Raw genomic sequence first — 17,723 nt, 5'->3', positions numbered from 1 at the left:
GAGTGATTTGGGAGAACTATTTAGCTGAAGAGTAACCATTGTCTACTGAAGATAAACATTACAATTTTGAAAATTCTTTATTAGCTTGTTAAGGTTCAATTTATTGTGAATAACAATAGAGTAACAATAATAGACAAGTATTATTATTCCTTGAATTTTCTGAAGACATTGATAAATAATAAGTCATATATGTTGAAATTCCATTGTTGTTAAGCAATTGTACAAAAAGGCTGGAAATACAATGTAGTGAATTTGACGCAAAAGTTTAAAATTGTTAAAGAAGTAAACTTTTGTAATTAAAGTCACTAAAACTATAAATTTTGTGGTAGCCTAACTAAAAAAACGTGCTTCTTTTGTATATTTTGGAATTTAAATAATTCTTTCACACATGTATAAAGGTAGTGACAAGTTATTAAAAATTCTTATCAAAACTGACTTAAAAAAAATAATTTATTATTCCTAGAAATATTAAGAAAATAATGATGTATATAGCCGGAAAATAAGTCATATATAGGTTGAATTGTTAGTGTTGTAAATCAATTGTTCAAAAAGGCTGAAAATACAATGTTAGTGCATTTTGCCCAAAAGTCCAAAATTGATAAAAAAGGAAAAGGGTCAATCCATATCAAGTGGTCCAAAGGTGGTTGCTTCAAGATTTGTATTTTATTTCATATTTTTACCATAGAAAGTACAATTTATTGGAAGTAAAAAATACAATTATTTAAATTTTAAAATATTATTTGGCTGATGGCAGCCATTTTCCCATTGTTTCAACACTTAATATCAGGGATTTCAGAGCTCGTCATTCCACGCCAATTCAACCACATAAAAATAATTTTTTCACCCACCATCTCAGATTTGTATGAAACTTGGTAGCTTTGTTTTACATGTAAAGATAAGTAAAACTACCAAATTTTGACTTTTTATCTCCCTTAGTTTTCCAGTTATGGGACTTTAAAGTTTTTCAATTCCCGCACTCTGGATAGCACCAAACAAAACATGACATAGAAAAGAAAATAATTTCTCATTTCCTCATTTAACACTTAATCTTTATGAAATTTTCAAGGCAGATCCCTTGAGTACTAAGGAATCTGAAAAAATGACTTAAATAGTCTAAGTTGAACCTAAAATATTATAAAAATTACATTTTTGATTTGTTTTAGTTGAAAAACCGCAAACATGGTTTAATGTTAAATTCAGTATCTCAAAAAGGGAATGAGATAATCAAGAAATCTTTTTTTTCATTATTTTCAGCATAATATGGGTTTTAATTTAGTAAAACAAAGATTCTGTGTATTTTGCTCATTTTATTTCTAAAATGCATTGCAAGTTTCAATATTTAATTACAAGCGATGTAAGGTTCTTTCAATAACAATGAATAAATATAGCTTTTAAAGGAAAGACATAAACTGCATTTTAATATTTGGAAAAGTATAGTTAACAGTAAGCAATGTGAATTAAAAATATTTGAGTTCAGATATGATTCATAGGTTCAGTATATAATATAATATAAAATATAAACTTAACATTTACGTAAAGATTCAGTATACCGAAATTTGTACTTACACACACCAAATGCATATCATTAAACCCATTTTACAGAAAAGATTTGCAAGCTAATGGACTAATTTTTTTGTTTGAATATATTTTTAACTAATCTGGTGCACTCTGGTAGGAAATTGAAAAGTCCTTCCCGTTGAGGTGTGAGGAGGCTCAACCACTGCAAGGATGTGTGGAATTGGCACATCACATACATCATCTCGTCTGGGTCAGTAAAAAGAAAGGGTTGGTCCTGCTGGGTGAAGAAACTTTACTGTTACATCTCCATCTTCTTTGGCAATATTTGTTATTATTTCATAGTACCAGAAATTGTCATATGTACAAGCAATGAAGCGAGAGGGATATAGATCTTCTTCTTTAACATTTAAAGTTAATCCTCTTCTCAAGTTGAATGTTAGACTTGGTTTTTTATCGCAACTGACTCGCCTTGCTTATATAGTTCCAAAAAAGATGAGGGATCTGTAGTTGTGAAACAGTCTAGTACATGGAAGGGTATATAGATCTTCAAAGCGTTCTTCGAGCTTACAACGAATCTGATCTACTGAGTCTTTTGAGATGAGGTGGAAATTGATTTTGGCAATGTTGGATTGAAAAAATTGAAAAAAGGTAGTTGCAGTCAGTATTTGATTGTCAAGAGGTCTTTGATGACTTGCTTTTTGCGCCAACTGTTTAACAGTTCCTCCAATACGGTCACATTCTGTTTTGCCATGGCTTGTAGCGAAGACAGACCATTGGCCTTTAATTTTGAAGTCTTTTTCATGAAGTGAAAGGTTCATGAAGTTGTATTTGTTCTTGTTCTCCCCTGTACAACCGTCACTGTACTAATGACCATCTGTGATGTTAGGAAAATTGTCCATGACAAATTTTATTAGGGTTTCTTGAATTTTATAAACCATACAAACATCATGATTCAAATCATCGGAAACGATATAGTGGGATGAGACTTTTTTTCCTGGTCAATACATAAATTGATGATTGCTGGATGGACAGTACAGGAGTCTGAGGTCCAGTGATAACCCTGGACCTCGTCTTGAATCATAAATGAATAATTTTCACTAAAAACCATTAATATGATGGCTATATTTGACTCACAAGCATCTTTAATGCTTTTAAAATAGCTTGACTGGCTTTTGGCAATGTAAGAATAAGGGATTAACTTTTCTGCTCAGGACATCAGTTCATCAACAAATTCATCAATAGTTGATATTTGTGTTACCATCTGCGTCCGTTCTGTAGCAACCCATTGCTTGTAATCTATTCTATCATCTTCTTCAATAGTTTTCAAACTTGGTTTGTAAGAATGTGGTCAGATTTTCTTTAGATGGACATTTTTCACATCGCCTAAACACACAGTTTTGATTTGAATTTTCATACAAAACCAGTTTTTGTAGATCTTTGTAACTGTCTTATAGTTGTGCTGCATGCATTAGAAGTATTACATTTTGATGGATAGTACATACACAGACAGAGTGAGTTCCACTGGCACCAACCAGAACAAACAATTTGGATTGAAGCGTACAAAACTTAGGAAACCCTATTTTTATTTCAGCATATTTCCATTTAAAGTTTGCAAACATTCCATTAAGATTACTTTAAATTAATCTTTTCTTCTCATATTGTTTTTTTTCCCTAAGCTTATTACATCTTTCATACCAGTTAAAACTCTCGACTGCTCATCACTCTGATAAAAATTGATAAATAACTAAACAACCTCAGGACTCAGTTTCTTTCCTTTCCTTGCTTCAAATTCTGCCAAAAACCCTATTTCTTTATATAATTTTTTTGTTTATCTTGCAGAATAATCGGACACTTTAAAAGTATCTTTGATGTTTGTTCTTGACTAATTCAGTGATACAGGAATTGTCAATAGTTGTATTTTCTTCTTTGTTGAAAGTTTGGTCAGTTCACTTTTTATGTTCTCAACAAGTAAGTCCATTTCTGCTGCTTTTTGCTCAGTATTTTGTTATAATTCAGGTACTTTTGATGACACTTCAACATCTAAAACTGTCTTAATTTTCATTGTAACATTTTTATGTAGTTTTTCTAGTTTATTTTGAGCATAACTAATTTTGGAGTTTTCATTCAATGCATGTAATTTGAAAGGTGAACACCCTACATCCGTGAACAACTTACATACTTAATTCAATCAAAACCTCTAAATGAACATACTTACATTTATATTAAGTATGCAAATGGCCGAAAAAAGATTAGCCACGGGAAGAAGTACTGATCTACTATTCGTAGACTTAACAAAAGCGTATGACAATGTGCCAATCAAAACCCTTTTTAAGGTACTAGACGAATCACAGATCGGTATACCGATTATAAAAACCGTCAAAGAAATGTACACTAACAATACTGCACAAGTGAAAATCGGTAATAGTCTAACTTCCATTTTTACAGACAGCAAAGGACTCCGACAAGGTTGCTGCATGTCACCAATATTGTTCAACATATACGTCGATGCTGCATTAGCAAAATGGAGACGGAAATGCAGTGGAATGGGAATTTCAGTGGGTGATCGAACGCTATATACACTGCATTATGCCGACGACCAGGTGGTACTCGCTCAAGACCCTGAAGATTTAGAGTATATGACGAGGAAGTTGCTGGAGGAATATAAAAAGTGGGGACTAGCAGTAAATTTAAAGAAAACCAAATACTTATGTATAGGAGGACAAATGCAAGACCTACAACTGAACTCTGGAGAAAAAATTAGTGGGTGTGAAGAGTACATATACTTGGGCACGATATGGCAAGTGTGAAAAAATGATCAATGACAGGATAGTCGGAGCACGAAGAATTACGGGAACACTTAACTCCATCCTATGGCAGAAAGATGTAAGAAACAGAACGAAAATGCATATTTACGACACGATTGTCAAAAGCACTTTGACCTACGGTAGTGAAACATGGCAAATCTCCAGAAAAATGGAAAATAAACTATTGTCCACCGAAATGGATTTCCTGAGAAGAGCTGCGCGGAAATCGAAATTAGACAGAGTGCGAAATGAGGAGATAAGAAGAACGATGAAACGAGAAGAAACTATTGTTGAAGCAATTAGACAGAAACAGTTAGTATGGTTCGGCCATGTAAACCGAATGGATGAGGAACGTCTGCCAAAAATTCTTATGGAATGGCTACCAACAGAACGACGAAAGAGGGGGCGCCCTAGAGAAACATGGAAGCAGGGGATATCGAAGGCAATGTCGGAACGGAACTTGGGACCTGGTGATTGGAATGATAGGAAAGAGTGGAAGTTGGGAATCGGAAGGCGACCACATACGCTGTGAAACCGATTATATATATATACATTTATATTACAAAATGCAGAATTGCTTCTTATTAAATATTATATATTGTGTTTTTCTGATTAAATCCTGTCTTGAAAATGTTATAAAGATTGAGTGTCAAAGGAGGAAATGAGAAATTATTTTTTTTCTATATCATGTTTTGTTTGGCGCTATCCAGAGTGCGGGAATTAAAAGATGTAAAATCTTTTAAGTGCCATAACTGGAAAACTAAGTGAGATAAAAATTCCAAATTTGGTAGTTTTACCTATCTTTACATATAGAACAAAGCTAAGCTACTAAGTTTCATACAAATCTGAGATGGTGGGTGAAATGGTCTGGTTGAACTGACATGGAATGACTCCTGTGTTAACTCAACTAACTAAATATCTCAGCTTCTCTTCATCCTAGAACATTAAAATAAAAACTAATCTCTTCAGAAATATCTGAACATTAATAAGGATGTATGAATATGCACATAAAACAAAAAATATAAGTCTAAATACCTGTTCAAAGTTTAACATAACAAGATTAGAAAAATGGATTTTCTAACATATTTTTATACAATAAAGCAAATGACTAAGTGTTTGTTATTGTTTTATCTGATAGATATTGGTGGGTACTCCAAATTCTGAATGTTTCAAGCTGTGGACTTGCATAAGGTTTTTAAATCAAAATTTTCACAATCGTAAAATTTTCAACACTTCAATAGTTTGAAGCTTCATATCTCTATTGGTCATGAAAATAAAAATTTCATTCCATTTGGAGGAAGAGGATATTATTGCTTGTACATCTGACAAATAGATGAAAAGATAAAATCTGCGAACCTGGAACATGATTGTTATGCTGATTTTTTGAACCGTCTGGATTAATAACTTCATTTAAATTTATCAAGATGCTAACATCAGACAATGTTTCATTCCATTTGGAGGAAAAGGATATTATTGCCTGTACATATGACAAATAGTTGGAAAGATTTAATCTGTGAACCTGGAACATGATTGTTATATTCATATTTTAACCGTCTGGATCAAGAACCATTTGAATTAAGCAAGAGAAACCATTAGAGTTAACAACAACAACAGGGCAGGGCGTACCTACAGTATTATGCAAGCATTGTGTGATGAAATTTTGCAGCTTCTGAATGCTAATTAACTACACAAATGAAGGTAAGTTTATTAGCTTGCAGTACCACATTTATTTACAAATTTAAAAAGAATCCCTACCGAAAATATAAGTATATATGCTGCTATGTCGTTAGCGATATAATGTTTATTTTAGTACTTTTCAATCTATTATAACTTTGAAACCAGTTTCGAGTTAACAAAATTAAATTTTTGTAAGAGCATTAACTCTTACTTAGTACTAAATTGGAGCCAAATTTAAAATTTTTATTTTCATGAGATATTAAGCTTAAAACTTTAGAAATGTTGAGAATTTTATGATAGTGGAAATTTTTATTTAAAACCTTATGCAAGATCACAGCTTCTAACTTTCAAAATTTAGAAAGCCACCACCTATATCTATCAGATAAAATAATAACAAACACTTAGTCATTTGCTTTATTGTATAAAAATATGTTAGAAAATCCATTTTTCTAATCTTGTTATGTTAAACTTTGAACAGGTATTTAGATTTATATTTTTTGTTTTATGTGCATACTCATACATCCTTATTAATGTTCAGATCTTTCTGAAGAGATTGGTTTTTATTTTAATGTTCTAGGATTAATAGGAGCTGAGATATTTAATTTAGCGCAGAGCTTCGAAATCCCTGGACATATGCGTTCAAACAATGGAAAAATGGCCACCATCAGCTATATAAGATTTTAAAATTTAAATAGTTGTATTTTTGTACTTCTAATCAATTGTACTTTCTATGGTAAAAATATGAAATACTTTCTATGGTAAAAATATGAAATAAAATAAAAATTTTGAAGCAACCATCTTTGGACTACTTCATATGGATTGACCCTTTACCTTTTTTATCAATTTTTGGACTTTAGGGCAAAATGTACTAACATTGTATTTTCAGCATTTTTGAACAATTGATTTAGAACATTGGAAAATCAACTTACATATGACTTATTTTTTGACTATATATGTAATTATTTTCTGAATATTTCTAGGAATGATAAATTATTTTTATTGTTTTTTTTATGACAGTTTTGATAAGAATTTTGTATAACTTGGCAATACCTTTTACATGTGTGAAAGATTTATTTAAATTAAAAAATACACAAAAGAAACACGATTTTATAGTTAGGCTACCAAAAAACTTATAGTTTAAGCAACTTTACTTACAAAAAGTTTACTTTTTTAGTAATTTTTAAACTTTTGCATAAAGTCCACTACATTGTATTTCCAGTCTTTTTGTACAATTGCTTAACAACATTAGAATTTTAACACATATGACTTATTATTTATCAATGTCTTCAGAAAATTCTAAGATTAATAATACTTGTTTATTATTGTTATTCACAAAAAATTAAAGCTTAACAAGCTAATAAAGAATTCTCAAAATTGTAATGTTCATCTTCACTAGACAATGGTTACCGTTCAGCTAAATAGTTCTCCCAAATCACTCAAGAGTTCTTAAAATTGAATGCATCTTTATCAGCCCTATTATACTACTAACTATTAAAACTAAACTAACTAAAAATAAGTCAATTACAGACATCAAAACACAATGACAGCAGACGTAACTGACATTTGGCCCAGTCAGCAAGTATTAAACTTCAAATTGATAGGTCAATTGATAACCGGTTTTAAACTGAAACATTGAAAATATGAAAAAAACCGATTTCTGAAATGTATGCTTACTGCTGTCTGCCAGTACAGGAGCGGCCAAACTACCAAATATATGACGCAATTGCCAGTTAAAGGGTTGTCAAGATAGACCTACATTAAAATTTTAATGGCATATTTGATTTTATAAAAAAATATTTCAATGATAACAGTGTATAAGGTTATCTCAAAAAGTGAATACAAAATATAAGCTAATATGCATGCCCTAGCCTGTTTTACTTAAGTATTTAGAGCTTTATAAAGCTAGGGTTAGCTTATTTAGAAATTTACTTGTGTAAAGATAAAAAAGTTAAACATTACAAAGTTACTGCTGTAAATGTAAGTAGTAACTCACTTTGTCCGTAGTTCAGATAAGCCCTATCTAAAGATTACTTTTGAAAGAAATCGCCCTAATTTGAAAAATCTTTCTTTACCTGAGTAACTGGGTTAGAAAAGTGAATGAATTATTTAAATAAATCAAGTTATAATTGTAATATAATAACTTAATAACTAACATACCTGTACAAATAACCTAATAACCACTCTAGCTGAAGGCAAAATCAAACATTAAATTCAAATATTCCTATTTACAATCCTCAGTGCCGGCAAAGGGTGTCGCCATTTTGTTGTTTGCTAAAACAGACGGCAAACGAAAGCGTCTACCAACGTAGGCTACATTATGATTTGGGTAATCATTGAGCCAGCAGAGATATTTCTTGGAATATATGCAATTCTTAAAATTACATCTTATTTCCTCCATTTCTACAAGAAGTCAGTGTGCTTTATTAATGAACTTAAGAACAGTACTTGGGTCTAAATTAATTTAGATCAATACTGAAACTATACTTTAGAAGCAATAGTAAATAGACTTAGGGAAATGTCTGGTTAAAATGTTTAACTAAAAGTATATTTAACAGTGAAGGTTAGGTAGCTCCGCAGGTGCCTATAGGGTTTACCTGAACCTTCACTATCATAATCTTTTAATTATATTTCAGATACTAAAGCAGTTTGGGAATACGTTATGGTAAATAAACACGATGCAATAAAACAGTCTAGCAAAACCATTATCCGGGATATTGGTTTGCTTTCAGTACTTTTAGTCGATATTTCATAGTCAGGCCAAGTTACTATTAGGTTTGGTTGTGATGGTGTTGGGCAAGTCAAGTTAACCCTCAGATCTAATATGTAACCATTAGTCTCCTTAACTTTTTTCACATTCAGCGATTTTCATTAATTATCTTTTGTAATCAAGTCTAATTGATTTACAATTGAATAAATGAGTCACTCAAGTCAATTGATGTTGCTCAGTTTTGCCATCCTGATATCATGAGTATACGTCAGTATTACATGATAGAAAACCTTACAGTTACTGTTTTCGAGGGATGTTTTTCGGTCGTTATCAGCGGTGCGAACAGACATGGTACCTAAATCCAAGCATAATAGAATGGTTAATGCACTGAGAATTATAATTTGAAACGTGGATACATTGGAAGAGCCTTTCTTACTATATATGGATGGTCATTACAGTTAAAAACATGTCAAACATTTTTCATAAAATCCATTACATTTTGTAATTAGAGTTGTAGTCAATAAAGTAAATTTTCTAAATGTCTTTGAAATACAAAGTTCATGTTTTTTTTTCTTAATTGGAAAATTTTTTCAAATGTATCAAATGGGCGAATTAGAGGCCAGTTATCCAGTAAATGAAATAATGCGAATTAAAAGAGGACATTCTTTATACCCTAGAATTAACATAGCTATGTTGAGAGCATGTTGTCGGTTACTGAGTGGTAGTTTAAGGGCAGGCAGAAATGTAGGTAAACATATATTGTCTTATCCATGGGTCTAGACTGCGGTTCTCATCAAGTCTGATGATATGAAGTGAGATTTCATGTCACTTCAGTGACATATGTGGCTCTCGAACGGAGTGTAATAGGGGATCTGAAATCTAATATTATATCCGTCCGTGTGATACTTAATAATGAAAATTACAAACAGACTCAAACTTAACTTGTTCCGGAGAAGATCGTAAAGGGGAGAGTCCTTGTAAGGGCCTTAAAATTGCTATACTCAGGCATTTTACAACACTTCATCAATGTATTGAGATAACCCGTTTCCAACCTTTATATACCTTCTGAAATCATTTGTGTAGTTTTCGTTAGAAAGCCATTCTTATGAAAATACTATATTGCATATGCGATGTATGAGACCATTTCAAGAAACATAAAACGGTCTATTATCTACTTACTTTAGAGATCTGTTGTGGTATTTTAGTCATTTCAGAATTTAAAAAAAGTTAAGGATCATATTTATAATTGGATTTTTGTATACTCCACGTTAGGCTTTTATTGACAACCTCTTCATTTAGCATGAAGACATATCTCTATTTCCTTAAGGGGGTTCAGTACGAAAATATATACAGACTTTTTAAATTTTCGTTTTTTACATTTTAATATTCTAAATTATTCTCTGAAGAGTTTGTTGCCAAAATTATTAAAATCAGATGTCGATAAATATTTTAATTTAATTTTGAAAAATATACTACACATCGACCATTTTAAGTAACCAGGCGAAAGATGGTGTAAGTACCAAAAGGCCATGGCTTCAAATGAACCGTACGACCACTCAAAACATTTCCATCTCTCTCCAGTCGTCATGAATAAGATAAAACATATTTTTACAGACCTGAATTACCTGACTTGCTTAGAAAATGTCTCCATAGTAGATCGCGGAATCCAAATGAGTCTTTAAAACATATAATTTTGACTCGCCTCCCAAAAACCGTCTTCGTAGACATACATACTCTACACCTAGAAGTATATGATGCCATAAATTCCTTCAACAAAGGAAATATTTTAAGATACATGAATCTAAAACACATAGGAATGATAGTTGGACATAACTTTAGTGAAGCAATGAATAACCTGGATATTAGTCACTTACAAAAAGCCCAGCGCATTGCTTCCGATGTAGCCAAAAAAGCTAGACAAGCACGGTCAAGTTCTAAAAGAAAGCTGGAAGACCATTGCAAAAAATATTATATAGTTTTTTTCAAAAAGAGATAGAGAGAGGGGGGGAGAGAGAGAGACGTGCTGGGGCCGAAGCCCCTCGTTCCCATCTCCACCCCTGACACAAGTCTGTGACTTATTTGCCAGGACTTATTCAAACGTGTAGAATATATTGTTCCTTCGTAACAGAATTTCCCAGAAATTCCAGTTTATCCTATTGAATACACTATGTGACTTAATTTTTAAGTTCGTTTCATCCATGGAAAACAATAATGTTTTGCGATTTGTTGTCTTTGTCCATATTGGGTCTGTTGCGTGGCTTATCCTAATACAGTTATTCTGAAACTTTTTAGCATGTGTTTCAAGTATATTTATAGTATAAACACAATTTTTGAAGATTCACGCTATTTTAATTGCTTTACCCAATTTAAACTGATGATTAAATTATATGTTATCTCTATTCGGAACAATTTTACAAGTGCCTGGAACACTTGTAAATTTTAAATGATTTGTTTAGTATTTTACATCATACATACCGAAATGTCTGCTTCATTACATTTAGGTCAAGGTCACATACGGACTATCACGACAATAATAATACAGTATTACCCTTTTCCATGTTTTTTCGAGAGGAAAGTTGACTTAATAGACAATGTTCAATAAGCTTTTAGCCAAGGAGGCCCTAATACAAACTACTTTCTCAAGTTTCTAATGTATATTGTACTAGTAAAGTTCATAATGCATTTTACAACAACTTAACACAAGTCCAAAATAGGAACAAAACTTCTAAAGTAAAAAATTAATAGTAAACGTTGAAATTAGCAACTGTTACAACTATTTGTAAAATACTTTTTATTAATTTCTATTGACTTTTTTTAAACACTTGTTTTTGACAGTAAGTGGTAACATAGTTTTCAATATATTTTCGTCACCTAAAAATGTAGGGGGATTGGCTGTTTGGATTCGGGACGAATCGCAGTCCAAAATAGGAAAGAATATCTCTTTCTTTATTATTTATACTTTTAAAATCAAGATCACCTTTAATCAGTTTTGAACTCAACCCGAATAGTTTACTCGGCCTACCGATTCGAGTATTTGAAATCTTGCTGTGAGGTTCTTTATACAACATGTGGTTTAAATGCAGTGTTAAACTTATTGAAAGTTTTCTTATTTCGATCCACTTCCTGCCATAATCGATTAAAGTGATGAAGAAATATTTGACTTTATATTTGAGCATATACCCTCTCTATCAGTTTAGGTTAACTTTTTGTTGCGCAACTGCATTTACTGCATACATTTGTTCAAATCACGTTCACCTTCTAAAAGTCACACATTAACTCATTATGAGAGCACTGAAGATTTATCATTATTTTCTTACATAGCTATCACCAACTCAAATAAACATAATAACTAAGCAAATTTAAATGATTTAATTAGTCAAATCTATTTAATGCTGTCGATCTTTGTACGATGGCGTTTCAGATAGAGCGGATATCTAAAGTAATTTAAGAATAAATCCACCAAGGTCGCAGGCTACCGTAGCTAAAATTTCCCGTTTGTGTTTGCTCATATCCTTTTGTATAATTTGTATCTACTATTTACAATCTATTCAATAAAATATAAACGATAATTAAATATGATAGGTACATTAAAAATCAATGATTGATTAGCGTCCAAAGACGTTAAGGTTAACCAAGATAATGAACTTAAAAGCGATCAGTTAAATTGAGAAAGTAGTTTTTTTAAGTCTATACACGTACTCACTATTATCGAGTAAATTTAAAGCATGATTATTTTGATGTCCTTCAATCTTCTTCTTCTTCTATGGGGTGGCGTATTGCCATGCATTTAAGTATCAGTGGTCTTTTGCGGACCCCGGAAACACACAATGATGCCGGCCAGTCTACGGTTTCAGCAGTTTTACAAACCACTGAAAACAACTGATCAGGTCCTCCTGGGAAAAATTTCCACTCTTCGAAACTACCAAATAAATTGTTCCCTGAACATTGCAGAATAGTCAAAGAACAAGTGTTCAGCAGTTTAGTTATACTTTCCCTATTACTTACTCTGCTCGTTATACTTTCTACAGAGCGGATCCTCCCGAAGGATGTGAGCTGAACTATGTGAAGATGATTACTCAGGGGACATGTACACAGTAATGAGATCCTTAACGCAAGGAGACACCGATCTACTTAGTGAGAGGTCAGACGCCACCCTAGTGGAAGGCGGCTGTATAACCATTCTGCTCATTCTCAGACCCGAATGCAGCCTTCACCTTCTTTCGAGTTCAGAGCGAACCCATTTCGAGACAGCCCCAAAGGATTCACACCTAGAAATTCCACGGAGCGCTTGAGGTCCAATCATATTGGACGTTGAACCCAAGATGGTCAGGGCATCAGTTCTTTCGTTCCCCAAGATCCCCTCATGACCAGGAACGCAACAAACAGTCACATTGTTGATTTTAGAAAGGGAATAAACGACTTCATAGCAATCTCCGACAAGTGTGGAGTTGAACTCAGAAGAGTCCAACGCCTTCAATGCCCCAAAAGCTCCGTTCACGACGCACTAATCCTGCACCATGTATCTCTTATGCACGGGGTGCTTCACACCGTGGGATTGGAGGACCCAAGTCGCACAAAAGCATGTGCGTGGCATGACCTGGCACTACTACTGCGTACTACTGCGTGGCACCTAGGGAAACTGCCACGCAGAGTGCACAATCGGGGCACTAGCTTAGATCCAGTGGTTTTGTCGAAAGCAGGGCCATCTCAAGCAGAACGCTTAACCATTCGTTTTATTCTGATCCTCCATTGGACTTGAGTGGCTCTTGAGTGTCACCCCCGAGGAGGTGATTTCCCACTTCTTTGGGGACCACCCGAACTAAGGTCAGGCCATTCTTTAGAACCCCATCAAGCTTAATTATGTAGTGTAAGCTAAACTTTGAGATCTCCTCTTTTACATATGCAATTACGCAGTGAATTACCGGATTTGTAACGGATAATGGACCTTGCAGTCTTCTCAGCACTTTGGATTGGAAACGTTGAACTATTTTCAGATTCTAGAAAAATTCAGTACTCCGCAGTTGAATCCCTTATGTCCATTTAGGTTTCTAAACAGCTTTGTAGGGTAAAAATTTATTTTCAGAAGATATATGTGAATTTCTTCTAAAGAGCCGATACATTTTCGAGAACTTAGTACTTAGCTTGAGTTAGTTGAATGTTGTTAAAGAAAACGCGTGAACAATTTGCTCGTTAAGTGTAAATGTAACATGCACAGATTTGTTTTCATTTACTTTTATTCCCAACGTTTGAGCCAATCAGATATTGAATTCGAAACATATCGCAAGAATTTTTAAGCCACATATGTGTTTTAATGAGAAACCAAAACTGCAGTTTCGCCTGCAAAGGTTGCAGTTGATGTCGTTTGATTCGTTCGTATATCTGTTGTGCAGAATGTGTACAAAAAAAATCTTATACACTCACTTGTAGAACTCCATATTCAATCTTTTCAGACCTGAATAATCGTTTTGAAATTTAATTCTTAAGTACCAGATAAGTAAGATTTAATGACGTTGTAGAAAGTATGAGGTAGAAGTAATTTTATCTTGAACAAAAGCCCATCATGCCGTACATTGTCGAATGCCTAGCTGACATCAAGAAATGCTTCAGAACAGAATTTACTTTTTTAAGAGTTTACTTGATTTCATTGACCACTCTATGTACCTGTTCTCATATCCTAATGAATATTTTTTTATCCTAGGCTCATTTCGACGCACGTTGGCGCAAGGAAGTTAATTAGTTTTTAAATCTAGTGTTTGTTCTCGTCATGCATTTCAAATTGATTTCTTCATTTAATAACAAGTGTTAAATAAATGCTACGTTGTATTACGTACCTTAGATATAGTTGTAAGTAAGTAGGGGACAGAGAGTTAACAACATCGCTCTAGGCAACATAAAAACTGAAATTCTAAGTCGACTGGTAAAAATACGCTTGATCTTTATTTCCGAGCTTATATAAAATTTCAAACCTAAATAAATGTATTTAAAACACTTGAAATGTTTTGTTTTTATATCCTCTAGATGAGAAATAGAGAAAATTTTTAATTTTAGGTAACTAAGAAAATTGTGGTTTTGCCACTCTTAGATGGACCATTGAGTGACGTGACGTACAGTAAACCATATAAATAGTACCTACATACGAGGAAACAGCAAAATTTTGAAGATTTTGATTATTAATGTCTCCAGGATTTAGTGCTGCTGTGGAATTTGTACTGCTAAAGATATCTTTTAGTAGTTTGATGTTTTAACACCAAATATAGGTCTTATTTAGTTTTTCAAAATTGATATAAAACGTGGACCCAATGTCATAGAAAAACGTTGTCACTTTTGTAATATAGCTAAAAATAGCGGATGACCAAACAGAGAATGTAATTTAAACAATATAAACAGCATTTATTCCCATATTTGAACTATAATTTTCTTTATGGTTAGTTGACCAATTACTATACAAGAAAGAAACCTTTCTTAAAAAAAAAAAAAATAGTAAGTTCATAAACTTGTCCTTAGAATTCATTAAACAAATTTTGAAATCAGAATTCCTAATAATAACCAAATGAATAATACAAATCAAACTATCCATAAAAATGTTATTATGCAGCAATTTTGTTAGCATTTTAGTAATTCACTTTAAAAAGACCGTGAATCATAGTATGACGTAGTAGTCCTGTCATACTACGCCACCAATCCGGGTTGATACGTTACGTTCATTGTAGGGTAGGGTCTGTTAATCACAGCTGAGTTAACCTCGAATTGGTACTGGTTACAGTGTGAGGTTGAAAAATAATAAAATAAGTTACTGTCATTGTCATTTAGTTGTTAGTAATTGTGATCCACTGCAAGCTATTGGCAGAGCAGAAAATGTCGCCTAACGTCATTTACAACCCTGTATGTATGATTTGAAATTAGTGTTATTATTAGTTAAATTAGTTATGTTATGATTTGAAATAACTTCATATCCTAGTTGTTATTGTAGAGATAACAACTTTGTTAAAAATTAAATTTAAATATCTTTATTTTTTATTTACTTACACATTTGGAGGATTAAAATATGGCTTGTGATATATTTTACAATGACTTTTACTGACAGCCACCAAAACTGATATTCTTCGATATAAAAAACCGGGTCCGCTTATTGGACCCTACCCATTTATTCTAACAATGAGGGCAAATAGAGGATTAGACATCACTAGAGTAGTAAGTCTGACTATAACTGCGAAAACTCAAGGGCTTCTATTTCTAGGGATCTAAAAAAATGTTCTAGTGTGTTTGGAATTTGGGTATTTCTTTATAAATGGTTTTACAATATGTAAATGAAACTTAAAGACTTCATCCTTGACCAGCATGACTGGTTCGAGTGCATTATTAGTTTAACATCTTTATGGTTACATCTTTGTTGCCGATTAAAACATTAACAACTTTTTCATAGGTAAGGTAGTTGTGGCTAGAAAAATTTGTAACTCCCTTGAAAATTTCTCAATCGAGTAAAATGCTTTACTCAAAAGTCAAGTCTATATCTTGGTCTTGAATTTTCAGCTTCAAGACATTTGAGTGCTGATAATAGTGCTGTAAACATTCTCAATGCAAGGAAAATATAAAAGTATTTTTCTCTTACTAAGCTCTTAAGAAAATATGATATGTCAAAGTTCAGCCTCCTTCTGAGTCCATAGAAGGGAAAGGATATCAATATTTGAGCACAGCAGGCCTAGAAAGAGGTTAAACATACACAGTGTCGGTTTTGGTAATACATTTGGAGAAATAGAACATCCATATTATAGTTTAACAAATTTTCTCATGAATTGATTAAATCTAACATGGTGATAACAGGATAGTTGTTTCTTAGAGGGCCCAAAAGATAATATAAACATGAATATTATTTTAACTGTTGATTTCAATGCTGTACCCCCATTCTACAGTAATTGTAAAGTGATAAGTTATTTAATGAATTTCTTGTCAGTCTAAATGGTTCTTATAATATAATTATAATTACAATATATATAAAACTTATAAAGCTGATGATATTTCAAAGATATCTAATTTTTCCTTTTTATTTTTCAAGTATAGTAACAACAAATGAAATGTAGCGGTGCAACTTTCTGGTTCCAATTTAAACTATTTTTATGTTTTCTGGAATTTAATATTAAAACATCATTGTGGTAATTGTACATGAAACATAACCTCTGGGAGAGAGCGACAACCTGGTAATTTCATCACCTGCCATAGTCACACCGCAGCTTACATGTATTCTTGCACGTAGTTGCATTTTGTGTTGTATTTTTGTGCTTGTGTAATTTAAACTTTTTGACGAAGGTACTATGGTGACAGAGGCTGATAATGAGTAAATAGTGAGCCTTCAAAATATTATGTTTTTTCAAGATATACTATGAGTACATTGGATTGTTTAATGTTAGGTTATAGAAAAACCTAAAATTTTAAGTAAATAAAAACAGTCCTGGGGATATCAACAGTAAATTAAATACAAATTCAAAACGTTTTTAGTCTACAAAATAAAAAAAAAATATCGGGTAGAGTACGATAAGCGAACCTGATTTTTTTATATCGAAATTAGCAAACGATATTCCTCAATCATAACCATCGATATAATCAATCCATACTGATTAATTATTTTGAACAATTAACTATAATCTATATCAACAGCTGTAGACACTTTCAAATAATACACGTAAGGTAATATTTGAATTTTACATAAGTAACATTTGATTATTAAAAATAGCAGTCAGTTTTAGAAAACTACACAACATTATTTTGAAAGATGATAAGACATACTTTTCGTGGCTTCAACATAATAGACTCGTACCGAAAAACCCATTGTGTGAAATTTGTGGGAAAGAAACAACTTAACTTTGAAAGGAGCAAATATGGTCGTCTTCAGTTTTCCTAATTTTGGTTATAATAATTTGTTTCATCACTGTAAATATTAAATTCATATTTTAATTTAAAACATGATTGTTATTGAGAGGACTATAGACACTTTTATATCGACTGATAATCTAGGATTTGAG

The 17,723-nt window shown here is 32.4% G+C and overlaps 2 protein-coding genes and 1 pseudogene across 7 annotated transcripts in view; 1 reads left to right on the top strand and 2 right to left on the bottom strand.

Annotated features, from left to right (window-relative positions):
- LOC124352992 (host cell factor 1-like) overlaps positions 1-8,282 on the bottom strand; it is a 36,450-nt gene extending 28,168 nt beyond the window's left edge. For 4 of the 5 annotated variants that reach the window (XM_046802766.1, XM_046802765.1, XM_046802769.1 and 1 more), the window contains exon 1: positions 8,157-8,275. The gene's annotated coding sequence lies outside the window, so the exon portion shown is untranslated. Of the gene's footprint in view, positions 1-8,156 lie in introns of all 5 variants that reach the window. The other variant, XM_046802768.1, reaches the window with a different exon arrangement.
- The window catches only part of LOC124354483, a 395,581-nt pseudogene that overhangs the window by 273,203 nt on the left and 104,655 nt on the right, over positions 1-17,723 (bottom strand).
- LOC124352994 (galectin-9-like) overlaps positions 15,372-17,723 on the top strand; it is a 29,564-nt gene continuing 27,212 nt past the window's right edge. For both annotated transcript variants that reach the window (XM_046802772.1, XM_046802771.1), the window contains exon 1: positions 15,372-15,588. In XM_046802772.1, the coding sequence (XP_046658728.1) occupies positions 15,562-15,588 (27 nt within the window). In that variant the 5' untranslated portion in view covers positions 15,372-15,561. The remainder of the gene's footprint in view (positions 15,589-17,723) is intronic.

This window comes from Homalodisca vitripennis, chromosome 1 (genome assembly GCF_021130785.1).
Source record: "Homalodisca vitripennis isolate AUS2020 chromosome 1, UT_GWSS_2.1, whole genome shotgun sequence".
Taxonomy (NCBI): Eukaryota; Metazoa; Arthropoda; class Insecta; order Hemiptera; family Cicadellidae; genus Homalodisca; species Homalodisca vitripennis.
This window is presented reverse-complemented; position numbering and strand designations above follow the sequence as displayed.